Raw genomic sequence first — 26,786 nt, 5'->3', positions numbered from 1 at the left:
TGCTACATCTGTGAGAGGGTACTGCAAAGCCAGCACTCATAGAGCAACTCTCTCTGCTTACAAGTACAGCACTCTGCGTTGCCAAGGATGCTTTGACAGAAACTGGTGTCTGAAGATAATTAATTTGCAGTCCAGCTGATTGAACTGGAAATAATAATTAAAGAGAGTGGTTAGTGCTTCAGTTCTCCTAAGCTTGGATGTTAGAACTTTTGAAGCATGATCTGACACTAATATGTTTCATCAAGCTTTTTCCCAGGAACAAGTTTGTGAAATGGTGACAGATTAACAGAGGTGTATAGGAAACTCTGTGGTCTCTCCTTTATTTTCTTCCCCCCCCCCTCCTATTTTTTGTTGTTGTATTTTACTGTTCAGGCACTTACTCTGGGGGGAAAAAATGAAGAGTTTTCCTTCTCTTTCATAAAATATTATAGATCATCTGGAAAGAGGGTAGTGACTGTTGGCTGCCCATTGCTCTGCGTTGCTTAAACCTGTGGTCCTGATTGACAGTCAGGTTGGTTCTGTGGTAGTTTGAAAATCTGGGGTTAGTCGTTTGCTATTCTGAAAATCTCAGTCTGTGCAATTACTGGAAATGCTCTGGTTTCCCATAACTCATGTTGTTCTTTGTTAAAGAGAATCTCATTGTGTGCCATCCGTGCCCTCCCTATTAGCTGTTTTAGTAACCTTGTCTTTCTGTTTGACATCTCAGGGTGGTAATTCTCTATAGGAGTAGGTCCAATCCAAGGCAGGAATATAAGCGCCTGATAGAGAATTTTCAGATCTGAGTAATGACGTGCGCACTTAAAGCTAAGCATGTGCTGAAGTAAGTTACCTTCAGAACCACTCATTTGTTGTAGCTTTTTTTCCTGAGTAGTGCTTCAGAAGCCTATGAACCCACTAGAACACGCAGCCTTTGTAACTCACACTGGGCTAATGTCACTCCTCGATATGTAGCATTGAGCCTGAGTGTAGGAAGAGCATTTCTAGGTCAATGTCCAAACTATGGCTGAGTTTCTTAATGTGCTTTAATGAGGTGTGTCTGTTTATCAACGCTTCTGTCAACCCCCCCCCCAACACTAGGCATTGTTTCCTGCTGTAATATTCGTATGCAGTGAAGCTCACGAGCCTAGATGTCCTTGATAATACAGCACAGTTCAGCAGTTATGAAGTTTGAAGTGTGTATGTATACATATTTTTCCTTATTAGCCATTGAACTAAAACACACGCTTGGTCTTGCGTTTCAAATCCAGAGTGCCCCCTGAATTTAGAGCCACTTAGTGCTCTATTGAACTATAATCAGGCAAGATCACTCTCTCTCCCACATCACATAAAATCCTCCATACAGGCTGTTTGTTCCCTTGGGGAGATACAAGTACCTTGATCCTGACTCTCTTGGAGACTCAATGCACATACGAAGGCAGCAATATAAGGCCTCAGGTTATCTGTGTTGCAAAAGACATTGGCTCCTGTAGATTATGGCATATGTAAATGGGTGCTTTACCACACCATGAGGTTGATTTATTGATAGGGTGTGGAGGAGCTGGAGCTGGATTTGAGATCAGGGCCAGCTGGTCAGTTGACTGATCTTGTTCTCTTTTCTCTTTAAGCTTCCAGATTTTGTCTCTGCCTTGATACGTACGTAGTTTTATTCTACTTGCAGTGTTTGCCCTTGACTTTTCTTTCACTTTGTGCTGCCAGTGACTGCCTTAATATAGCAGTGCTGCAGTATTTGGATGTTATTCTGCCCTTCAAACTGTAGCTAAGACAAGTATTTATGTAGTGAGTACTCAAATGAGTAATAGCTTTATAGAAATGTAGCAGCACACGGGCATTAAAGCATTTCCTTTGGCCTCATTTTGCTCCTGGGAGAAGAGTTAGTTGGAAAGCATCGAGTCGTACCCTCAGCATTGCTTGAACTAGACTTGCAGTTCCCAGGGACTTGACACCAACAGGATTGCTTTCTAACCTTTTTTAATTAAGAAGAATTATTTTTTGTGGCTCTGGTGTAAACAGAAACCAGCTGCAGCGAATGCTCTGTAGGGTGATGGTTAAAGCAGGGGTCAGAGAATGAGGTGTGGCCTCATTGAGGTCAGAGGAGAAGCCTTTATTATTTTCAGGATTTCGCTTCCATCCCTGCCTCCCTCCCCAGTTTTTGTTCAGACTTTTGATGGGACGTGGCTCACAGATTTTCTGCACTTCAGAGCTTCGGTTTGTAAACTCAGGGGAAAGATGTGCAGCTGGTTTGTACAGCACTTGCAGATTGTACAAAGAGGAGGATAGGTGTACGTCCTTTGTGGTCTGCCTTTGTTGCAGTTTCCACGGATTCCCCCAGCACTGACTGACGTTGCCAGCATGGATGAGGATACTCAGCAGATAATTGTTGAGCAGGTGGCAGAGTCGGAACTAATCCATCAATTGGTTAAATTCCACCTGGTCCAAATAATCCTGTTAGTAGCTATTTTGCCCTTTCAGCAGTTTCTTTAGTTAATATTCAGGGTTGTGCAGGCAGACAGGTTCCAACCTCGCTAAAGCAGTAATTGTTTTAATTTAAAATTAGAATTGGTTTTACAGGTCTCTTTTGTCCTGTGTCAAACACGCGGTGCAGCCTCTCATAAACTTGCAGCTGGTTCATCACCAGCCCCTTTCTGTGTTATCTGCCATGACCATCGTGTCTGGTTTTGGCCTTTCATTCAGAATATGCTGGTACTATAAATTACAGGAGTGGGCCTCAGTTCTGGAATAGACAGGACTCCCAGTGAGAAATTGGTTATCATGTATCTGGTTGCAAGAATTAAGTCAAAAGCAAGAAACACTTATTTCGTGGTGGAGAAAACCCTTTCGTGTATATTGTAAGAAGGAAAATACTTGCCATGTCATGAAAATAACTAATAAGGCTAATTGGGAATGAAGGACTTCTCTTTCCTCAGGTGACAAGTGAGAGGATGCGAGGCGATGGTCTCCCATAGTGCCAGGGGAGGTTTAAACTGGATGGTGGGAAAAATTTGGGGTGGTTCTGCATTGGAAGGAGCTGCCCAGGGCAGTGGTGGAGTCTCCATCCCTGGAGGGGATTTAAGAGACGTTGGAGAGATGTGAGTGTGACGCTAAGGGATGTGGCTTAGTGGTGGGATTTGGTACGTCAGGTTGCTGGTTGGGCTTGGTGATCGTGAAGGTCTTTTCCACCCTGAAAGATTCTGTGATTTAGAGATGTATGACTTTTTCAAGATGCAGTTTCTCTTAAGAAGATAAAAGGTTAAACAAATGCAGGAATCTCAGTACAAATGTAAACCTTCACAGGTTGAAGTGGGTAGCACTGATTCCCAGCTTCCTTTGCTTTCAAATTGTTCTTGCCACAGATGTGACTGTCTTGGTTTTGGGATGGGAGACCAACCCACCACGTGCATTTCGGCTCAAAGCAGTGCGCAGAGTTCACGGCGAGCTCCCTTCCTGTACAGCATATTTACTCCATGTGGCAAACTCACTTCTGATGACATCCGTGCAGCTCTCCAGAGAGGCCACGCACTGAGTGCAGTGAGCAGGGGCTGGCTGTGATCTCCTGCTGCCTGCACACAGCCTCTGATGATGGCCGTGCCCCAGGCCTGCTCGCAGTGAACCGTGTGGAAGGCAGGGGGAGGGTTATGCTCTTACCTGCAGTAAGCATTGGCAGTTCACCCCGTTTCATTGAGTAGGTCAGACAGGAAGAAGGCAAGCTCTTTCTCCACTCTGTATGTGTTACAGTAAATTTGGGTTTGTTTTAAAACAAAGCACAGTACTGGGGCCTGCGTTCATTGTTTCCCCTTCATCGAATGCTTCCAGTTCTTTATCGCCTGCCTCGTGGCGCAGCACTGCCCGATGAAGTGTTCTCTATTGGCTTTATTAGTATTAAGGCCGCATCATTTGTTTCTTCTTGGCACGTGGAGTCAAGCAGGATGCGTTACGAGTTCAGAGTTCAGGGCGGTCAGGAGGCTTCTCACTCTGCATACGCTGCCAGAAGAGAGGTGCTTTCTAGAGAGGCTCAGAATGTCTGTGCAAATGGCAGAGTAGAGCACTTGCTTACAAATCTGCATCAGCTGATGGTTCTTTACAATCCGATTGTACTGAAAAAAATACAAATCACCTGGCAGTGCAGTAGCACTGAGCAGGAAGAAACCATCAGTCAGCGTATAGTACCTGGAATTTTGGCTGGTAATAAGCAGTGTAGAAACCTGGCAAAATCTCATGGAACTTTCATGCTTGAAATACTGCAATTTTTAAATATCTTCTTGCTTTTGCTGTGCTGTGGAGCAGCGTTTTCACAGTCTGAAGTAGCCTCTGGCTGTTCTCTGCTCTCCTGCTGTAAGTGGCACGCTTTGCTGAGTGCTCAGCATGACCCAGTCCCTATTTCTGCTGTAAGAACAGAAACAGCTAAGCTTTGCAAAAGTGCAGACTCCTGTCTGGTGGGCACCTATCTACCTGGGAGAGATGTCAGGATGCAGAAGAAATTCACCAGGGAATTTTTTGGGGCAGGAAATAATAATTCTTCTCCAAGCTCCTGAACAGACTGCAAGAAGCAGGTTTTCTCTCTTATGGGAATCTTACATGCTGATGTGGATGAAGGCTAGGAAAATGTGTGATATTTGTATCAGTGTCATGCCTCTAAACAGATAGATTTTTTTTCCTCATGTATCCATTCCCTGAATCTAAAGTATAACTGAAAAAGAGAAAACGTGAACTTCAGAAGTGAAAGTCTGAAATGGATCTGAGATGCTTTTTTTTTTTTTTTCCCAAGGCAAGTACATACACTGATTACACAAATGTGGGCTGAAATGCATTTCCCAAAGACACTCAGTCATGTGCATAGCCAGGTGATGGTGCAGTCAGTGGCCGTATGCCAAGGCTGGCAGATGTGGTTGAGGAAATAGCTTGTGAATTCATAGGCTTTTCTTCCTCCGCCCTGAATCCCTTTAATCTTTCCAGAGCTCCCAGAACAGGGATGTTCATTTTTCCAGGAAATAAATGAGACACGCGGTTAAATCACTTATGCTGCCAATGTGCAGGTAGTAGAGGTGTAGCAGAGGGTTGTTCTGGTTCCTTTCAGTATAAGCTGGGTTCTTGTGAATTTTACTCTCAGAGTTTCTTTTTCCTTCTTTCTCACCACCTTCCCCTCTATTCCTACTGTATTAACTCAATATTAAGTTTGTTACTTTCTTTCCAATTGCCTCTTCTTGTTTCTTTTTTTTCTAAGATAGCATCAGACTTTACTTAACTCTTGTTTTTGTTTGGGGCTGGGGTTGTTTTGCCAGATGTTTATTGAACAAAACAAGATGAAAAGGCAAAGCCAGCTGCTTCTGCAAAATTCTGCTCCTGATCAGCAGCTTTTGAAGGCTTTAGATGACAATGCTAAGCTAACCCATGCGTTAGAAGAAGAGAGGCTTCAACATCAACAGAAGGTAAAACTACTTTGCGTTTCATGCAGAAATCTTTGAAAGCTTCTTGAATTCAAGAATGAATTAATGCTACGGTTTGCCAACTGCAGGTCAAAGAATTAGAAGAGCAGCTAGAAAACCAAGCACTGCAGAAGGAGATTGGTCGTCTTAAACAGCAGCTGGAACTCTTAGAAGAAGATAAAAAGGAACTGGAGCTTAAGTGTCAGAACTCTGAAGAAAAAGCAAGGGACCTAAAGCATACAGGTAATGAGTTTACTTTTAGAAATATAATTGAGTGAATAATACACATCTCATGGAATGACATGTGATGGATTTGAGACCCAAGAAGCAGCAGCTTTTGTGTAGTTGAGATCAGAGAGTCATAGAATTGTTTGAGGAACTTTTGAAGTCCATCTGGTCCAACTCCCTGCAGTGACAGGGACACCTATGGCTTCATCGGGTGCTCAGAGCCCCATCCAGCCTGACACTGAACATCTCCAGGAATGGAGCATCCAGCACCTCTCTGGGCAACCTGTGCCAGTGCTTCAGTACCTTTATCATGACAAACATTTTTCTTAAATCCAATCTAAATCCCCTCTCTTTTAATTTGAAACCATTTCCCCTTTTCCAGTTCCAGCAGACCCTGCTAACGTGTCTATCCCCTTCTTTCATGTAGTCCCCCTTTTGCTCCTGAAAGGTCACCCAGATCTCCCTGAAGCCTTCTCTTCCCCACACTGAACAGCCCCGGCTCTCTCAGCCTGTCCTCGTAGGGAGGTGTTCAATTCCATGCATCATTTCTGTGGCCCTTGTCTGATGCTCTCCAGCAGGTCCATGTCTCTCCTGTATTGAGGACTCCACATTTGGATCTCAAGATCCAGATGTGCATTTCCTGTGACGAGAGGTTCAGCAATTGCCTTCAGCTCAGAACAGTCGTGTCTGGAATGCACGTGAAGGATAAACATTGTAAAACTTCTGTAACATAAAAACTCTGTTCTTACATTGCTCTCCATCTTGTAGATGGATATGTACATCTGAGTGGGTTTCTGTGTGAAGGAGTCATTCTCCTAGATTTAAAAAAACAACATAGAGTGAGGAAGTTTGTTTATTTATTGCTCTTTATTTAAATTTGCTTTTAAAAAGGGCTCCTGCTGTGTGCAGCCTTACTATAAGGACTGTGGGCCTATGCTTTGTTAATTTGGTGGCACAGTCTTCACTTTCAGTCCTTTATTCAACTGAAGGCCTAAGCAGGTACTAATTTTAAGTATGATGCCTTGTCATGAAAACACTTGAACCCCTGTCAAAGTCCCAAATGCTTATCATTAGATAAGACTCCATGTAGAGTCACAGTTTTCTGAAACATATTCTTAAGAGCAGTATTATCTTAAAGCGTGTTAGCAGTGTTTTTTGTTGGAGTTTTACATTACCCAGCCTTAAAAATACACCTAAGCAGGCTTCAGAGTTCTTCTCAGCTCTCTTTGAAAAGATCTAAACATGACAGCAGATTTTATCCTTCCAAATTGGTTTGTCCTTCAGAAGGAATTTGCCAACATGAAGTTTGTACCTGGGGTTTAAAGTCGCTCCATTATTTATTTTTCTTACTTTAAATTGTAAAGACTGGAATTTCAATTGGAATTAGTCATAATGAGAACTGAAGAATTATGTGCAGAAGAGAACCGTATCAAAGTGAGATAAGTCCGTTCCCCCTCAGCTTGAGCTATTTGGTGAGAGAAAAGAAGCCAAAGACCATCAGGAAGACATGATAGCAGTTTCTTGCCTTATCTTCATTAATTTCTCTCATCTCTTATCTAGTTTGTGGCTTCATATGATTCCATTCTGTATTCTGATGTACGTGAGGACTTGTTCAGCTTCCATGGAAATGCAGGAGGCTGATGTGGAGCCCACAGGCCCACATAGACTGCAGTAGCATGAATGTGATGAACTTTTATCCATGCTGAGATTTTATAGAAAGAATTCTGTTTGAGGGGGAGAGTCATTTTAGTTTCAAAAGTAACCCAGGTTGCCGTAAATGGTTTAGTGGGATTTCTGTGCACCTGGGAGACTGCTGTTAGTAGAAAATGTTGCCAAAAATAGGACTTCCTAGCAACTGAGTGGTTTTTTAGTTAATTAGTAGCTTTTTTTTTTTGCTTAAGAGGCCAAAGTTGTTTTTAGAGCAGATGTGAGAAGCAGAGATCTCACTGGAGGTTTTTTTCTCCTGTGCAGTTGATGAACTTCAAAAACGAATACACCAATCTGAAAATCCGGCACCTCCTCCTCCACCACCACCACCACCTCCTCTGCCTCCTCCTCCTCCTCCTAACCCCATAAGGTAAGTGCTTAAATCAAGAGTCTGTGCTTTTCTCTGCAGAATAAGTCAGAATGCAGAATATGTCACGAGTTTGTATTTGAATAGGAAAAGTGTCTTTGAATAAGAAAGATTCTTTCTGTCTGCCTTAGGTTTATTCTTTCCACTTTGCCAGCTGGACACTCTCTCTGCTAACAGTCTTGCACCCTGACCAGTTGTGAACAGTGTTTGTCTTTCCAAGCCACAGTCTGAACTGTGGCTTTGGAGGAGGAGAGACACCTATCTCCTCTAAATTTAGGAGATTTTTCTGTTATTTACCTGATAGCTGTAATTATATACTTGTGAAATGCTTGTCTGAATCTGCTGCTAGGAATACCCCTTTGAACCAGAAGATATCTTGGGTTATAACTGTTGTCCCTTCCTGTCAGATAAAATTCAGATTGAATTTTTCAAAGAACCATAAAAGAAGTGGACCAATACCATGTTTTGGGCACTGCCCACAAATAACTGGAGTCCTAGAGTGTTTTATTTAATTTTAGGAACACAGCTAATGTTCATGTTGGCTCAATCTTTGCTTGAAATAAAACACGTACTGCAGTGCACTGTTGAAGTAGGGGGATAGATATTGGCACCCTGTTTTCTTCCATAACAGTCTCCATTTGGTTTAGAAATACCACTTTCAAGAAGTCTTGGAAGTCTGAGAGCTCTCCTTGCCTTGCAGAAGCACTTGTTTTTGATGTTCTTTTCCTCCATTTAAATTGTTTTATTTTTAAATGAACTTGGATAACACTTTCTAACCTCTGTAATGGGAAGTACGTACAAATGTCTTGGTAACTACTGGATTCAGTATGTTAAGACAAATGATTAGTGGGGAAAATTCAGACCTTTGTTCAACTTGCTCTATTTTTAAAAATCTATACGTTTTCTGATCAGTTGTGTTAGGTATTTTACTCCTTTTATCTTCATTAATTCCTTTGGTTTGCCTGCTTCTTTCTCATAAACATGTAGTGCAAATTAACTTTTGAGTGATTCTTTTTCTTTTCTTTGAGTCCTTTACTAATTGGGATAGATAGCACTGTCTGCTTTAAGCCTTGTGGTAGCTAAAGCAGAGCATTTCTTTCAAGTATTGTAAAGTGTATGTGAGCATAAGCTATTTCAGAACCTGGGTGCTGGGTGTTCCTTTTATTCTGGAGTGGAGCTTTGGCACTTTGTCTCAGGGAGGTCTCCCAGCTTCTTAAGGAGCAGTGGGGAATGATGAGCCCCCCTGACATGCTAGATGCGACTGGGAGCATGTGCTTGGGCTTTAAATGAATCATTTCCTTGCCTGGATTTTTACGTTTTGACTGTAGTGAAGGGATAATTATTTAACACTGTAAGAAGATTGCAAACTTGGAATTGGTGAGAAGATACTGATCACCATATTTAAGTGTCCTCTGGAGAATAATACTTCACTTTGATATCTACAGCTCTTCCTTTTTTTTTTTTTTTTTTTTTTTTAAGAGCTGGAACAGCTTCAATTTGTCATTTGTCACAATGAGACACTGTCCTTTAATATTCAAATCTGAAGTGTTTTGATTTGTGCCTAATGTCTGTTAAAAAGAAATAAATTTCTCTGGTGCATTTTGATGGGAGGCGTTGTGGGGGGTAATTCAGAACATACATCTGCATTCAAGAACTGCTAAATGAGTCTGTTGTAAGTAGCTGTATAATCAGGTGTAAGCAAGCTGTTGGTGTGGCATGTTCAGAGTTCATTGGTGCAGTAGAGGACAGAGTGATAGTCTGCAGTTCTGTTTTCCTCAAAGGTCTCTCATGTCAATGATTCGCAAGAGGTCTCACTCCAACACCAATGTGAGCAAGAAGGAGAAACCACCTCAGCAGGAGTCAGGTATGGCTCATCTTTCACAAGTCATGTACATTGTTCACTAGACAAAGCTAGTGAAAATGAACTGTGTGTGCCAATTGTTATGCAAATGCTTGCACTTGTCAGCATTAACGATTGCTGTCCGTGTCTCAGCATATTCATCTACCTTGCAGTCCAGAAATGTGATTGCAGCCCAGTTGTATGAGCTCTGAGATGACAGATGGTATCTTTGGCATTGTTGCTTTGCACATGTAAACCCTATCAAGATTCCAAGCAAATTTGCATAGCCCTCTTTAGTTATCCCCCTTCAACTGAGCTTGTGATCAACATCCAGTATATTTCTTCCAAAGGGATTTTAGTATGAGCAGTCATAAAGCTTAGAGAAGACTTGCTGTAGCCACAAGGAAGATCTTATCTTCTACTTCTGGGTGTCGTGGTTATTAGAGACATCTGTGCAGTGATTTCACTCGCTGATGTGACAGAGAAATTCATCTTTCATTTTTGTTTTTCTCCTGTGAGGAGATGGGTGTTCAGGTTTATCTCAGACTTGCAGGAAGGACCTAGCGAGGTGAGCACTCAGCTGGGTATGGAGATGTGCTGGGTGAAATGGATGGGGAGAATGTCTGGGTTCCATTTAGGCTCCGTGCAGCTCGCTGGGTTGCACCGTAGCAGTTTGGTACTGTCTGCAGCAGTTACACTACAGCAGCATTGAGAGACACAACCAGTGTGTAGCAGACACGTTACATGGCCAGTGCTGTACCCATCCACAGGCTTCTGGAAGAAGCAGGACAAGCCAGCAGTCATGAAACAGAGTGCAGGTGATACATTGGATAACAGAGGGAAGCTTCCTGCTTAGAATGGCATCGATTTTGTGACTTCTTCTGTCCAGAGCCTTTCCGTGGAGCTAGTTTAAATGCTGCAGATTTTATCCCTTGATCCATATCTTATGAAATTACCTCTCGAAGTTGACTATACTGCTAATCCTTTAATAATACTAAAAAACTAAAACAAAACAGTCATGTGCTATGGTGGCTCTGAATGCAAAATAACAGCTGAAATTCCATTTTATTGTTGTTTAATGGAAGCTGGAAACTTAGTAGGTTGAGAATGGGAGTTAAGTACATATTCATAGATGATCATGAGTGCCTTAAGTGGCAGAGCTAGTCAGACAAGTGTTGCCAGTTAAAAAAAAAGACAGATTTGCCTCATTATTTCTCTCTCATAAAACAGTAGAAGTTTGTAGCAAATTGCTTAGCTTATTTGGTGCCACTTAAACAAAGAAGGGGGCTAGAGAAGGGAACCAGGATGAAATGATGGATATAGGGTAAAACTGTTACAGAAGAATTACTGCTAGCTGATGGTTGCAGTATTGCAAGCATGGCTGGATTACTGGATGGCACCAACAAGAGAAAGAGGAAAGGAAGCATTATCACCCCTGTTTTTTAAGGGAGGAACTGAGGAGTGAACTTGGACTGGGGGAATCTTTGGGAACTGGTGATCGGTCTGAGAAAAAGATTGCTGGTGTGGGTAAAATGGTGAGACATGACCTTGTGCTGAGATCTCTGATGGAGAGTCAGTCGTACCTTTCAGTAGCAGTTAAATTACATTCCCTTCGTTTATCAAGTTTACTTACCTTGAAGCTGAAAGGCTGAGTGAACTGGGTCTGTTCAGCCTTGAGAAGAGAAGACTGAGAGGGGACCCGATCCAGGTCTATAAATATCTAAGGTGTGGGGGGCAGAATGGCGAGGCCAGACTGTTTTCAGTGGTGAGTGGAGACAGGACAAGGGGAAACGGCTGGAAACTGCAGCATAGGAAGTTCCGCACAAACATGCGCAAGAACTTCTTTACAGTGAGGTGACGGAGCACTGGAACAGGCTGCCCAGGGAGGTGGTGGAGTCTCCTTCTCTGGAGATGTTCAAGACCTGCCTGGATGCCTACCTGTGCGACCTGCTGGAGGGAACCTGCTTTGGCAGGGGGTTGGACTCGATGATCTCTGGAGGTCCCTTCCAACCCCTACAGTTCTGTGATTCTGTGAAGCATCCCAGATGTTTTGATTGTATCTTTTTGTTGAGAGTTAGAAACAGTGATTGCAGGAAACACTTTACAACGAGTTCTCAAATCCTACTTCATTATTTACTAGGAAACTTTAACAGTTCTGACCTTTCTTCAATCACGTGAGCTGCTGCTTCTCTTAATGGTTGAATTGTTCTTAAGATAAAAATAAAAAGGGGGAAAAGTTCTTTCTTGATAGAGTTGTTATATCCAACCCAAGGCTTGTTTTGACCCTCGTTAAGGACTTAGGATGAGTGGTTTCGATCCCATACCACCAATTAAGCCTTTAGATTTGAAACAGCCTATTTGTGAAATTAAAGCCTGACATTAAATTGGCTTACAATACAGAAACTGCATTTCTATGAATCATCAATAGTACCCTGACAAGCAAGAGATCAAAAGTCTATTTAAAATTCTTATTATGTAAGGTACAGCGTTGCAGCTTTGAATAGCATCAACCATATTTCTGCGTGTGTTTCTTTTAAGTGGTCTTTTTTCCCTTTTTGTCTTTTGTTGGAGTATCCAGAACTCTGGAAAGTTGACAGGTACTGTGCTGAGGTTCATCACATAGCTTCCAGTTTCTCCTGAATGTCTTGCAGCCATGATAGAGAATCTCTTGAAAATCAGCCTTTTTCTTTCGTGATATTTGAGTTTGGGCTGGATGTGGCAAACAAGCTGTTTAGGAGACTGTTTAACATGTTTTCTTTCTGCTATTCCTCTGTAGTTCGTATTTAGAATGTGGTATCCTCTTTGATTTTGGAACAGGTGAAGAAGTTACAGATCTGAAGAGACAAGCTGTTGAAGAGATGATGGACAGAATTAAGAAGGGAGTTCATCTCAGACCAGTCAACCAGTCAAGCAGACCTAAAACAAAGGTTTGGAATAAATAGCAAAGCAGCAGTATTATCTGAGCATAGTAATTTATACAAAAACCAAATTTCTATGGAAGATTCAAAAGAATACGTTTGCCTTGCATTCCTCTTTTGCTTTGCTTTGAGTTTGTCATAGCCCATTCCATCTGGGCCAGTTTAGTAAGCATATGTTTTTTTAACATGTGTGTTGTGTTTATTTACAGCCAGAAACACCAAAGCCCTCTGAAAGTGCAATGAAGGAATTAAAAGGGATCCTGGTGAGATCATCTGCTATTCATATTTCATTGTTTTCTTCTCGTGGAGCTGACGTGACCTTCTGTGCATAAAAGCTTGTAATTGAAAGTTCTGTATGAATATTTTGGTTTGAAGCAGCAGAGCAGTATTCTAGTTAATCCCTCAGTCATCCCCACTGTTGACTTCAGTGCTACTGAAAGAGTGGTTGTTGAGAGAACTTACTTTGGAGAAAGCTAACCTGTTAACTGTGCTCCAGGTTTGTACCTTCCTGCCACTAGAGGGGTTCTTATGTTCTGCATCTGCCATAGGATCTTTGGAGACTTTTCAGATAGTCACAGTGGGGATGCTTTGGTAGGGAAACTAAAGCCCCTGAACTGCACATCTAGATGGTCTAGTATTAAATGGGGAGGTTGGTGGTCCTGCCTGGAGATTTGTGATCCTCCAGGTCCCTTCCAGCTCTGGCCATTCTCTGATTCTGTGATGGATGGATGGAGGTCTCTTATCATCAACTGCTGTCTCCCAAGGCATGAAATTGCTTGATAGCATAGACATAGCCTAAATAGAGCGAGAGCTCTCCAGTCTTTTTATATTTATATTTATAAACAAAGACATTAGGCTTGTATTTGGTCCTCCTAAAAGTAACGGGCGTAAGCTTGCTTTTGTTTTGTCCTTAATTCATACATTGCATTGCTTGTTTTGCACAAGTGCTAAAATTGTATCAAACACTCAAGAGCAGCCGTAGTTCTTTCTCCCTGATTTTTGTGATCCCAGAACTTTTAAAGTTGAACTTTGGCATATCAGGTGAAATTTTGCCTTTGTAAGGTAGAAAATGGTAAAATCCTACCTATGTCCAAGCAGAACACATCCACAGTAGATAAGACTTTCTGATCAGCCATAATTGCACCTAGATAATAACTTCAATATTGTGTTGGGTGATGCAAGACAGTACAGCAAAGAGAATAGCCACTGCAATGCAGAGAGCTAATATTGACTTAAAATCATAACACATTAAACTGAGTCTTTTCCCATCACATTAAATGAGACAGCTGTTGGAGGGTCCAGAGGAGGGCCACGAAGATGATCAGGGGGCTGCAGCACCTCCCCTACGGAGACAGGCCGAGGGAGCTGGGCTTATTCAGCCTGGAGAAAAGAAGGCTGGGGGGTGACCTCATTGCAGCCTTCAGTACCTAAAAGGAGCCTACAGACAGGAGGGGAATCAACTCTTTGAAAGGGTTGATAACAGCAGGACAAGGGGAAATGAGTTTGAGTTGAAGGAGAGAAGATTTAGGTTGGATGTCAGGGGGAAATTCTTTACTGTGAGAGTGGTGAGGTGCTGGAACAGCTGCCCAGAGAGGCTGTGGATGCCCCGTCCATCCCTGGAGGTGTTCAAGGCCAGGTTGGGTGTAGCTTTGGTTGGTGGCCAGGTTGGTGGCCCTGCATGTGGCAGGGGGGTTGGAGATTCATGATCCTTGAGGTCCCTTCCAACCCAGGCCAGGTGATTCTGTGAGTAGGAGAAAGGAAGAAATAATCTGGAGAGCCACCAGACCTTAATGCCAAGCTGTAATTAGAGGGGCACATAATTAAATATGGAGGTAAAGAGAAAAGGAATAAAACGCAACATGTAGGTTGCTTTAAATGGAACTCCATACGTATGTGCATTGTTTGCTGTGGTGTGCTGTTTGCACTTGTGCAGACTCAATGACCCTGCTGAAGGCCCTTTCATTTTCTAATAGCTGTTTCATTTCTTTGATGCTGTATCACTGACATCGAGGGAGACTTGATTATGTACTTTGGAGGAAGCAGAAGGAGATCTATAGTTACAGTGTCTGACTTGTTTTTGGTTCTTAAGGATATTTGCAGTGTAAGACATGCTAAATAAAACCCAATTCCAGTCTGCTCTTGAGACCAGTCATTATGCACAGTCAGACAACAAACATGGGGGTGGGATGTGATGGAGTAAACGTTTGTTGTTACTATGCTAATTATGCATTTCATGTAGACCTCCATATAATTGTTACAAACAAAGCATTTATGTTCCGTAAAGCACAGAGTTTGAGCAACTCAGTTGCTCAGGTTGCTTTTGTGCATGTGTGATAATACAGATCTGCAGCACAGCGCTCAGAAATCATGTATTTTCTCAGGTAAATTTCAAATAGGCGTCAAAGAAAGTATTTTGGGAGCAGGACGTGGTGGAGGTGAGGATTTAGTTATTGTGCTGGAAGCCTGAAAGCTGCTCAGCTTTTGTAGCTTATGGTGACACTTCCTTTTGTCGTTGCCTATTCCCACTCATCTTACGTTTGTCAACTGAAGTTGTTAAGAATATTTTATTTATGCTCTGGAAGAATGTATAGGAGTCTGACATGTTTTGGAAGACTGGGTAAACAGATATCCTAGAGATTCCCAAGGATGGCAAGACTTGGAGGGAGAATGAGACAGCATATGGATGCCACATTTTCAGTTATATGATAAATGTTTTGGAGAAAGTTTACATTCAAGTGGATGCTGTTCAAGTTACTGACCTCTCAGGTGGGAAAGGCAAGCAGTATTTTCCATGTGCCTATTGAAATTTGTGCAGGCACCTTTGGGAAGTTGTAGGCTTCAGTTAAAGCCTTCTCTTCCCCAGAAGCAAAATGCTGCTGTCACAGCTTAGCTGAAACAAAATGCTAACACTGGCATAAAGCAGTGACAACACAGCAGTGGATTTCTATTTTGCATGTGTAAAACACTATTTTAACCTGAGAGCTGATCCTGTGTGTCAGAAAAACCATCACGTATGTGCAAGTATGCTCACTTTTGTGCCACATCAATCAGATTCTGTGATATAATAACATGTTGCAGCTAGTGCACAATGACTTCTCCAGGTGTGTGCACAGCTGAGTACAATACAAGCACACTGAATGCACACTGTGCTGGGTAAGTGGAATGTGGCTCTGTGGCATCTTGCTAATAGAGGTGCTGGGCAGTGTTTGAAAATCTTTTAAATTTTAAGAGGGAGGAAGACGGTGTTTCTCTGCAAGCATCAGAGTTTGTTTATTGCAGATCCACAGCCTCATTTCTTAAGCCTGATATCAGCCCTCAAAGGTAGGCAGGTATGGTTAATCCATAGATAGGGTTTAGATGCTCTCTGTTCAACTGTGGGGAGTTTTTTGACTGCTCTAGAACTGCACTTGTCTTCCAGAAGCTTAGAAGGTTGCCACATAGCATGTGTGGGAGGGGTGGCGCGGTTTGTTGTACGCTCAGAGAGCTTTGTATGCCTGTTTCTTGCTTTAGGAAACACTGAACAAATCCACTAGTTCCCGAAGCTTGAAGTCCCTCGAAACAGACAGTGGTGAAACAGAGCTGGAACGAGTTCTGCGACGTCGGAAAGTGACTACTGACCAGGACAGTGGCAGTAAGTGCCCTGACTCCTCCATACACCTCTTCCTGCTCCTGCCTTGAGACATTCTTGAAGATTTACTTTCTCTTCCATACCATTGCTGTTTCAGCCATTATGTCTTTAAAATTACTCTTTAAAATTCCACTTTGATTTCTGCAGGTGACTTGAATTCTTATGCTTTGTCTCTAGACCTGCCAACTTGGCTAACATAAGCTTTAAACTTTCTTTGGGTTTTAGATCCCACTGGAATCTTGGCCACGTCAGAATCCAAATCTCTGCCTGTGTTAGGTTCAGAAGCCAGTGGTGTACAAACAGCATTGAAGAAGAAAGATTTGGAGACAGAATTCAGTTCCAAAGTACCCGATTCAGGTCCTGTTTCCAGTCAGCTGAAAGGTGTCACAGATTCCAAAGCTATGTTACAGTAAGTAATGCAGTTTTCTGGATAGCTTTCAGTACCAGATCACTTTAGCTGATGCACTTCGAAAGTGGTTTCACTTCAGTGTTGCTCAACAGGATAAATGTAGTATCTACAGCTGTTTGCCGGTGACTCCTCAAATAATTCATGTTCATGTGGTGACAGTTGAGTTTCCTGCAGTGAAGCTCTTTTCCTGCAGAATCTGTGATTGTTGTTTGGTTAAAAAAATATAAATAATTCTCTACCACCAAAAAAAAGACCTGAAGATTTTTTGAGGAGTAGCAAAGTTGAGGGCTCTTCCATATCCTGAAAAGCACATTTAGTTACATAGGTAACTCTCTTTTTAAGATATTTTGAGCTCTGTATTTTCCATGTAGCAGTATTTTCAGATAGAATCATAGAAGTCATACTGGTCTGTATGCAGTTGTGCTGGGTGGTTCCTGTTGGAATGAAATGAATGCAGGCTATTACTCTTCAACATTTTTTGATACAAATTGTGACTCGCCCTCAAGATTAAGGTTCTTCAGAGGAATATTAAAAAAAAAAAGCAGTTGTTACTGTATTTGCACAGACAGAGAGGGATCTTTTATCGCAGTGGATTGAAGATCCAAGGTGTCAGTTTGGTATCAAGGAGTCAAATCTGCTTCAGAAGTATTTATTTCAGACAGATCTGCTGGAGGATTGGCTTTGTAGCAGTACCACGCTCCTTGTGATGCTGGACTGTGCACTTGGAAATTCTCCTCCTATCTGTTCTTGTGATCTGATGTTTACTTCACTCTCCTGCAGCTACTTTTATCATTAATTTTTGAACGGGTGAAGAGCCCATTTTCGTTTCGGTGCCCTTCAGCTTTATTTAATTTACACTGAGTTTTAAAAGCAGACCCCTTTTTGCACTCATGTATTTTCCCCTTTTATTTCATTAAAGTATTCTTAGAAGAAAGATGATCTTCATTTTAATTTAATCAGAAAGACGAAGATTTGTTCAGCAGGTAATTGGATGTGCATAATGCTGCTGCATTTTCTTGGACTGACGGAATGGTTCACCCTGACAGAGAGGTGAAGTTGTTCCCGAAAAATCCTGTGTTTGTAGTTGGTGGATTTCCACAGTTTTGAGCAGATAACCTTTATCAAAAAACACAGCAACTCCCACCACCTTTTGTCTACCTTTTATTCCACCAAACTAAGTGGAAATTGCATTTGCAAGAAAGGAAATGAAATAATTGCAGGCCCCAAGGTCTTGTAGAATGCGTGGTGAATTGACAGTGAAAAGGATCTTGTGTTGACAGTCACAGTTGTTATGTGTTATAAAAGCATACGTGAAGCTCAATTTATTTCTCAGCTTGCCTATTCAGTGACATCCTAAAAGACATATTTCACTTTAATTTATCTGCTTAAAGCATTGAAACAAACGTGATGGGCCAGATTCCTCAGTGCTGCAGGGCTTCTTTGCGCCCACCGGTGTAAACCTGGAAAGGCTCAGCACTGAGGATGGTTTTCCAATGGGAGAGAGAAGGTGCCGGGGCCCCCCAGCGCTTCTGCTGGGCTGGCAGGGAGGAGTGGAAGCAGCCAAGGTGCTGCTGAAGTGCAGTTACTTTTCTTTGCCTCCCGGGTGCTGCTTGTAGCAAAAGTGAGCAGAAGCAGCCCCCAGACTGCAGGGAGTGCAGTGCTGCTGTGAGACTGGGCTCATTTGAAGCAGATACCCGAAGGAGGTTCATTTGTCGTACACATCTGACAGCTTGGATCTGTAAGCAGGCAGCATTGCAGTGTTCTAGGCTTCCCTGGGCACATCTGTACTGGCAGTTTAGTTTGGACCACAGTGCATTTCTGAAGGGAATCTCCCTGTTGTTCCCTTTTGCTGTGCTCAGGCGCTCATCCTGCAGTGGTTTCAGTGCACGAACCGGATCCCCGGGTTCACTGCAGGGTGAAGCAAAGTCAGGGATGCGATGCAGCCTTTGGTGGCTCGCCCAGGGACCACACAGGAGCTAGTTCAGTGCGTAACCCCAAAGGGTGTTGTGAGGACAGGGTGCAAAGCACAGGCAGTTTCTCCCTGCTGCACCGCTGTTCCTAAAGCAGTCTGCGTTAACTAAACAAACGGCGTGCGGCTTTCAGCAGGAACCCTTCCTGACAAAGGCACACAAAAGACTTATTGTGGCCCTTCTCATTCATACCTGAGGTAAATCGGTGCAGCTGTCTCATCATTTGCGATTCCTTGAAATCTGACAAAGGTGTGACCTCCCTCAGCTGTTTGCAGCAGCAGCGAACCTTTTATAGCAGGCAGAGGATGGCACGTCTCATAATCCCCAGGTGTCTCTTCCACTGCACTACTTACCTCTTTTTTTTTTTTTTCCAGCTAGATTTTAATGTGCAGCTTCTTGCAGAAAAACCCTGCAGATGGTCGTACGCGAACTGTTTTCCTTTGCTGTGCTGTCCCTTTACTAAGACTTGTGGTCTGAAAGAGGCAGGGTAATACTTACAGATATTTCTTTGTTCGCTTTAAGTGCATCTGTTCTCATGGAGTAAGAAGGATGCGTGGTGGAAAATGTCTGTGAACAGCAATGACAGAAGTTGGCTCATTGAGTGAAGTCCTGGTTCCCACACCAGCACCGACTCAGTGACAGCCTAAATGCTGATGAGACAGTGAGATTGCAGTCTTTGATTCAAGCAGGGCTCCAAGCATAACGTGGTTATTGCTACAGCTCAGTGTTTCCCAAGCATCACCCCCAGCAGAATCGGGTGGGCTGCTGACTGGTTGCCAAAAGAGGGATAGAGGAAAAAGGCTGTAATGCAAGTCAGCGTGGTTCACTCCAAGATTTCCTGGTATTCAAACTGATTGATGATAACTTGATTGATTCTGAAGGAAAATGTAGGGTATGAACCACAAGGGTTGGGGTAATTTCAGAGCAGGAAATTGCCAGAACAGAGGTGTGCTGCCTTGAAGCAGATGGTTTGGAATGTGTGAAGTTTAGCTTAGCTGGTGGTGAGGGGAGATGCAAATAATGTGTCCTAGAGAGGGACTGAGGCTTTATCTTGGTATTCAGGTAACTTCCTCTGGAAATCATTTCCCAGATGTTGAGCCCAGCATGGGTGTAATTCTGTGACAATTGCTTAGAAGACAGTGGGTGACAATGTGGCCCTCTTGGGATTGCAGAGCGTTTTGTGACTCCCTGTGGTGCAGGGACACAGAAGGGAAAGGTGTGCCTGGCTCTGCCCCGTTTTTTTTTTTTTTTTTCCTGTTCCTCCCCCCAGAATTTGGTAAACATTTTGTTTCTGGGCAGCGCAGACCTCTGTTAACAGGGAACCGCAGAGAGGGTTAGTCTTAATCTCATGATTTTATACAATTAAAGGATTTGTCCTCCTTCTCCTGGCTGTAATCTTAGTACCCCTGAATCATCCACCAGCTCTGCAGGAAGCGGCTCAGCCACAGCGAGGCAGAGCTACAAAGGTTTTCCAGGGCAGCTTGAGCATGGGCAATTTGGTCTGAACAACAAATGAAGGAAATGATGGGATGTTCTGAAAGTTTGAGGTCTCCGTAGTTTTAACTGTTTTCAAAGGTACCGTCACGTGTTTTTCTTAGACTGTACGCTCTGTGCTCTAACTTGCTGCAGGCAGAAGCTCTTCAAGGCTCCTCATGGAAATTAATTTGCTGATCTTTTTTGAGCGTTTTCGAAGCAGTGCCTAAAATGGGAACGTTTGCCATGACTTGATCCTGCGTCGCAGTCAGTCTGCAGTCGCATTCTGCTCACTGCTGCATCGACCACTTCTGCTTGGCTGAGTGCAGCAGAGGCACTTCTGAAATGGAGAATGGTGCTTTCTTCATGAGCACCTGTTGGCCAGACACCAGCAAAGGAAGGAGCCAGCAAACTAATTGACTTGTGTCACTGTCTGCATCCCCTTGCATTGGACAGATGCTTCACTGGAGCCTTGTTCAGGCTTGTAATTGGTGTCTTTCTTACTATTGTTGGGTTCCTTTGGTTCCACTGTCGCTGTGTTAAAAATTGTGAAGTATTTAGTAAGCAGGGAAGGGTTTGAGGAAGGTAAAAGTGAGCCAGGTCTCAGCTGGCAGATCCCTAGGGCGGCAGTATGGAGGGGGCAGTGCAATGAGAAGTGCCTGGGATGCTGCTCTCTGCAACTCGACCCAATTGAAGGCTGATAGAGATGAGTTTTGTCACTGTTTTTTGTCACCCTGGGAGCGCATGAGCTCTGCTGCAGGAGCGATGGTTGTCTTCAGTGTTGGGGTCTTGAAGGAAAACAGGAATGGTGGGAGGTAGATGGGTGGTATTTACAGGCATGAGAAGCTGCGCCACGATTTTTAAGCTTCATTGGGGATTGAAGTGTTGGTGAGCAAAAGGCAGGTTAGCTTAGTGCTTTGAATCTCATCATTTGGGCAGTAGGGAGTAGCACTGGTTGAGTTTGATTTGGAGTTTAAGAGCAATTTTATTTGAAGAGGGGCTACAGGTGTCTCAGTGCTCCAGAGCAGGGACCTTGCTGAGAGACAAGGACTGCTAATTTGGTTGAATGGTCCATTTAGCCTTTTGCTTTTACATATTGTCAGAAAATTGGATGAGACTTCTTCCCAAAGTTTTTTGCAATATTTACATAACATCCTGGTTTCTGATAGAAAAATGTTTCAATAATTTCATGAACAGAGCATCAAGGAAGGTTAAATCATAGTAAGGTTATAATCTGAACTGGAGGAAACAAAGAAAATCCAAGTCTCAGTTGACTGTCTGATACTTAGTTTGTCCTTTTGTATTCTTACTGTAAATGATTTACAAAAGGCCCAGCAGCTCTGCTTCACTGATGATCCCTTGGTTATAACCCTTCTATTGCTTTTGATCTCCTATTGCAAGCAGTCCTTCTTAAAGCTGCATGGAACTTTGTATCCCATACCATTTGTCTAAAAAGCGTTTGTCCTTTGAATCAGGATGTGATGAACAGGTGTTATGTATTGAGTCGTAAAAATGTATGCAGACCTATGAACAATTATGTCTGAACAATAGAACGAGGAGCTCCATTTCTGACTTACAGCCATAGTTGGACAAACAGCAAGAATACTGATAGTGATATTAGCAATCTCAGGGAGGGAAGAGCTTTGCATAGGGCCAGGCAGAGCTACCTTGGCTGAAATCTGTCATCATCCAAAGCTGGCTAACTACAGCTGTACTAATTGCTTTCTCCAAGCTTTATTTGTAATAGCAAAAACTGTTCTTTGAAAGAAGGCACCAAAATTATGTTCATTCTTGCACTGAAATTTTATTGTGCCTGCATTCTGCTCTTGACAACTATTGAACAGGAGCTACAAACACCTAATAAATAGGGTTAATGATCTCCAACAATACCTCGGCTCTAACAACAGCACTGTCAGGCTGGTGCTGCAGCAGTGTAAAGGATTTGAAGAAGGGGATGCTAGCACAACACAGTGTGAATAGTAATTCTTATTTTTATGCTTGAAACTCTGGTTTAATCACTGGTTTTCTCCATTAAAGTACTTTATATCGACGTCTTTCATTTTTCTGACCTTTGAAGGTGGTAAATATGATTGCTGTTTTATCCATTTTTGTTACAAATGAAACAGACTTCAGAGCGTTTGGCCGTGCATCAGTTGTTGGAATGCTGCCATACACTAATGCAGACTCCCCACTGTGAGCCCAGTGAAGAATTATACTTTGATTCACCAGATTGTATTAAATAGTCCAGCTGTTGGGATTTGAAAGATAGTTACCTCCAAAGTGAAATAGAAATGAACTTGGCATTTATGGCTTTGACCATTTTTATAGTGTTGGGCAATCAGCTTTTCAGAGGTAGCACTTTTAAAAATAACCCTCTTCTGGTTACGCTGGTTTAAAAACTTTAATTTGCTTTAATACTTTACCGTGTATTTCCTGGAATGATTGGCAACTTTTGCATAAAATAAAAATTATTTTGCTTATGATATCACTAGCTTCCGATAGCAATCAAGTGAGTCTGAAACTGCATCTATTAGCACCAATTTCTGAATTAATTAACTTACACCAAAGTTCTGATGTTAGAGACAACTCTTGTAATTAAGGCTTCAACGTGGAATTTCATTCAGTACATCCAGAGCTGAGATAATGCTCTCTGAAATGGTGAGTGTGACAGCTGCAGTCTGTGGGAACACTTATGTGTTTTATGAGTAATGTGTTCAGTTTTGGGCTCCTCACTACAGGAAAGATGTTGAGGTCCTGGAGCGTGTCCAGAGAAGGGCAGCGAAACTGGTGAGGGGTCTGGAGCACAGACCTTATGAGGAGCGGCTGAGGGAGCTGGGATGGTTCAGTCAGGAGAAGAGGAGGCTCAGGGGAGACCTCCCTGCATTCTACAACCTCCTGAAGGTCCCTGGCAGTGTTCAAGAGGCATCTGGATGACGTGCTGTGTGATATGGTTTAGTGCTGGTGGTGGCAATGGTGATGAGGAGACGGTTGGACTGGATGATCTTGTAGGTCATTTCCAACCTTGTGATTCTATGATTTTATGATTCTGTGCCTTTAACCTGCACACCGACTCTGCTGCTCGGGCAGGAGCCAGCCATGGCCAGCCCAGCACTCTGGTTGTGGAGCAGGTGACCTCTGTCTTCTTTGTCATTTTCTGTAGGACAAAGACTATCAAAATAAAGGGCAGTTCGTAGCAGATGGATCCCCCAGATGAATTCCTGATTTTGGCCTCCAGTAGGTTCTACTTTTTCCTTTAAAGAATGTGTTACCTTTGCAGTACAGAAGACCATTCCTTATGAGTAAGCATGAATATAAAAAACGTGGCTCTAGACTAGTAAATGAATGCAGTGCACACAGGGCCTTCCTCTGCTAAGGTTTTCTGTCCGTTTTGGTGGTTATAGCGATGTAGTCATCCGTACTGTGTTCACCCTGTGTTGTAGGGCCCTGTGTGAAGATGTGCTGGGTGTAGATGTGTAGCCCTAAGAACCTCTCTCTGAGCACGTCTGGTTACGTACCCACAGGAATCAGAGCCAGCTGCTCTGGAGGGCTGGTGAAGGAGCCCTTGCACATGAGCTGTCTGCCTGCAGAGCAGGGCAGCTCTTGGGGCAGCCTGAGGATGGCATAGGAAATATCCCCACCTGCCACGAGTTCGGGTCATGCTGTCCTCCTGTTGGCCTTGTTCTATTCTGGTGCACGCTAGCTAATCTAAGGATTTACCTGCATGCTCTCAGCAATAGGACAGAGCTTTTGAATGTGCACAAGTGCCATTAGTGTTTAAGCCAGCCTCAGTGTGTAATCCTGGTGACTCTGACCTTTCCTTGCTCTGAGGGATTTTCGTCTGCAAGAATCTGCACTGCAAGCATTGCAGGCGTAATTCCATTTCTAAAGCAGGGAACACAGGTCTAACACTGCTCTGCATTTCAACAAACCCATTGGGTGAATTTTCAGATCTCACTTGCACTTCCTCCCAGCCTGTTGGTGCTGAGCCACAGTAGAAAATCTGGCTTTGTTGCCCTTAGCTTCTGGTGTGCAGTCAATTGCAGTACAGTGAAAGCCCTGGGATGCAGATGTGGAGAAGCAGCCACGTTTTGGGCTACAGAAGACAGGAACTGGTAACATTTTCTCTAGGTCCAGCTGCTGTGTTGGACAAGGGGATCCTAAATGCAGCTCAGAGGTGATCAGAAAGAAAACAAATTCTTACGTTTATCGTGAAAGTGAGACTCTGTGCTCTGTAAGTTCATTTTTGTGCTGAAGTATCTGACTTCATTTATGTAACAAACGATTCAGGAGGGGTAGTGTGACTGTGCATGTTGTGTACTGCTATCTCTGTGTAACAGCTGTAATCTGCAAATCTGTTTATCAGCATGGTAGACCTGTCCTGGTCACAAATACTGGCAATAACATACATGTTGCTCTGTGGTTTTCTTAAATACGTGCGTTGTTATCTTATTCATATCTCTGTCCTTGTTCCTTTAGATCACCGAGTCATATGGAATTTTCAAGAAAAGCTTCTACTAGTGAAAAAGAGACAGAATCTGTTGTAGTGTTAGATCCCGTGTCCACCAGTGGAGATCAGATGACTGCAGACACACTGAATCAGAACAAAACAAAGGAAGAAAAAAGCAAGTCGCTGCATAAAGAAAGTAACGTTGAGAAAATAAGAGAGACAGACAGTTCTAACTGTTAATCCCCATTCTGAAAGGCTGTAACTTTTGGGAGTCGTGTCGATTGCTTAGGTGTGGTACTGGGGGCTACAGTCCAAACATTCCAAACAGTTTTCAGTAATACAGATTGAAATGGTCTTTTGTATGCAGTTTTGTTATGTGCATTAGTGTTAAATAATTACATATCACTCAAAATCCCTTTCCCTTTTTAGTTTTGCAGGTATGATTGATATTTCCTTAGATATGGACGGTTACCTTACTTTTCTTTAAACTGCATTTGAAAAGGCTTTTTCAATTATTCCTTTATTGAGAAGCTGCTCTGTTAAAGGTCCAGAAGCCCCTTGAGTCCCTGTTGACTTTGGGACAGAGCGGGTGACTGCACTCACCTCAGCTTTACTATGGGGGTATTTTGATAATATAAAGAACAAAACAAAACAATTTTTAGACACGTTGCTTTAAAAATATTTTGATGACTACTTTAAAAAAAAAAGATCTGTAGATCTGCCTCCATTTGTAGGCCATTTGGATGACACTGAAAGCACAAAACGTAACATTTCTGTTCAAATTTCCCCAGCGGACAGCAAGCCCAGAGATGGAGGCAGCACAGTGTGCAGTTTTGGTACCTTCTGGTAATGATAGTCCAGAAGCCTGCAGATAGAGAGCGGTGCTCTCTTCTGGATGAACACCTCTTCAAATGAGGATTTATCTCCTGGTTTCTCTTTCAGTCTCATGTAGCAGTTTGGTACAGATGTAGCTGAAGTCTGCATGTGCTGCTGCAGGAATGAGTTATCGTGGGCTTCTCGGAATTCCTGCATTTGGGATTCAGCCATTCTGGGATTGCAGTTCATTTGGAGTCAACAGTTAGAGAACTCCCAGGTGAAACCCTGTAGCATCAACAGAGAATCCTTTGCTTTGGTCCTAATACAGAGTGGGGCATTCAGTTCTCTTGTAGGTAACGCTTTAGGTTTCTGTACTTGGTAACACAGCTCCCAGTTTCCCTCAGCCCTGATTTCCTATGAAGGTAGGCAGAGGGGTGCAGAGTTGATTTGCTGCGCTGCCAGTTCACATTCCACTGTAGCTTCTTTTAAAATCCGACAGGGTATTTCATTCTGTTATAATGAACAAACAAATGTAATCAGGGAACAAATGCAAACCTAAGGAAGTGTAACTGAAATGCCGTGGCCACGTACCTGAATGCACTTGGGTTATTTTTCATTTAATGATTTGAAACAGTGATAGTATTGGAGGATGACTGTTCTGAGTTTGTTAGTTTGGCTCTGCATGCAACTGTCTGGTGCTTTTTCTCCAAATAAAGTGATAGTAGCGAGTGTGGTGGTTTGACATCTCTTCTGGTGTTTTTGCATGTTTGCTAAGATAATCTTGGATTTGATCTAATTACTGACCTGTGTTTAATTCCTAAGCCCGGGGAAATTTGTCTCTCCTGATTTGATACTTTGCTTTCTGGAGGGTAGTGGTGGTTCTGGTGGTTAATTTTTCACTTACGTATCTGTTACACTGAATACAAAATGCAATGTTTTATATGTGTATTTTTCCTTGAATTATTACTGCTGTATTATATATGTTCAAATTTTCAAATTTAAAAAAGAAACAGAAGTTAAAAAAAAATACTTCTTTTATGTGAACTCTTTGTTACCTACAAGATAATTTATTTATCTTTTCACTGTTGCTTATTAAAAAGACTACTGACAAGTTTCCCAGACCTTGTGAAGTTGACTTGTTTATTCCTTGCTTCAGACTGAAGTGAGCTTCCTAGTGATGCAAATTGCAGCTTTGTGCCCCACATTTGGAGTTTGCACTGATGCACTTGTATTGATAGCTGGCTAGAACTGGAGCAACATTTCCCTTGTAGGCCAGATCTAAGAGCAGCATTGAGGGTTGTGTGGGGGGGATGGAGCAGCATAACAGTCAAGGCCTTTGTTTTTTGTAAAATGTTCCTTTTTTTTTTTACTGTTTGTCAATAGTTTGCTCTTTGTGTGGAGAGATGTCTCAAAACAAACATTTAGTTTTGAAGTTAACACAGAGGTACTTGTTTTGTCCATTTGTAAATACAGCATAGAATTCTGCGGTGTTTCCAAACTGCAGTCAGTGTTCAGTTAACTTGGTTTCAGCTGAAAGCAATGGTCTCCTGGGGAAAGAGAAAT

At 42.7% G+C, this 26,786-nt stretch overlaps 1 protein-coding gene across 1 annotated transcript in view; it reads left to right on the top strand.

The window, feature by feature from the left end:
• SHTN1 (shootin 1) overlaps positions 1-24,647 on the top strand; it is a gene marked incomplete at both ends in the record, with an annotated part of 57,280 nt that extends 32,633 nt beyond the window's left edge. Inside the window, 9 exons of the mRNA XM_079535210.1 lie at positions 5,277-5,423; positions 5,510-5,663; positions 7,620-7,725; positions 9,504-9,586; positions 12,380-12,489; positions 12,690-12,743; positions 15,991-16,111; positions 16,334-16,517; positions 24,437-24,647. Coding sequence (XP_079391336.1) covers positions 5,277-5,423; positions 5,510-5,663; positions 7,620-7,725; positions 9,504-9,586; positions 12,380-12,489; positions 12,690-12,743; positions 15,991-16,111; positions 16,334-16,517; positions 24,437-24,647 — 1,170 coding nt within the window. The remainder of the gene's footprint in view (positions 1-5,276; positions 5,424-5,509; positions 5,664-7,619; positions 7,726-9,503; positions 9,587-12,379; positions 12,490-12,689; positions 12,744-15,990; positions 16,112-16,333; positions 16,518-24,436) is intronic.
• Between the last annotated feature and the right edge of the window lie 2,139 nt (positions 24,648-26,786).

Source organism: Tetrao urogallus (assembly GCF_951394365.1).
Source record: "Tetrao urogallus genome assembly, chromosome: 5".
Classification (NCBI taxonomy): Eukaryota; Metazoa; Chordata; class Aves; order Galliformes; family Phasianidae; genus Tetrao; species Tetrao urogallus.
The sequence above is the reverse complement of the archived record's forward strand: the minus strand, read 5'-3'. Positions and strand labels throughout refer to the sequence as shown.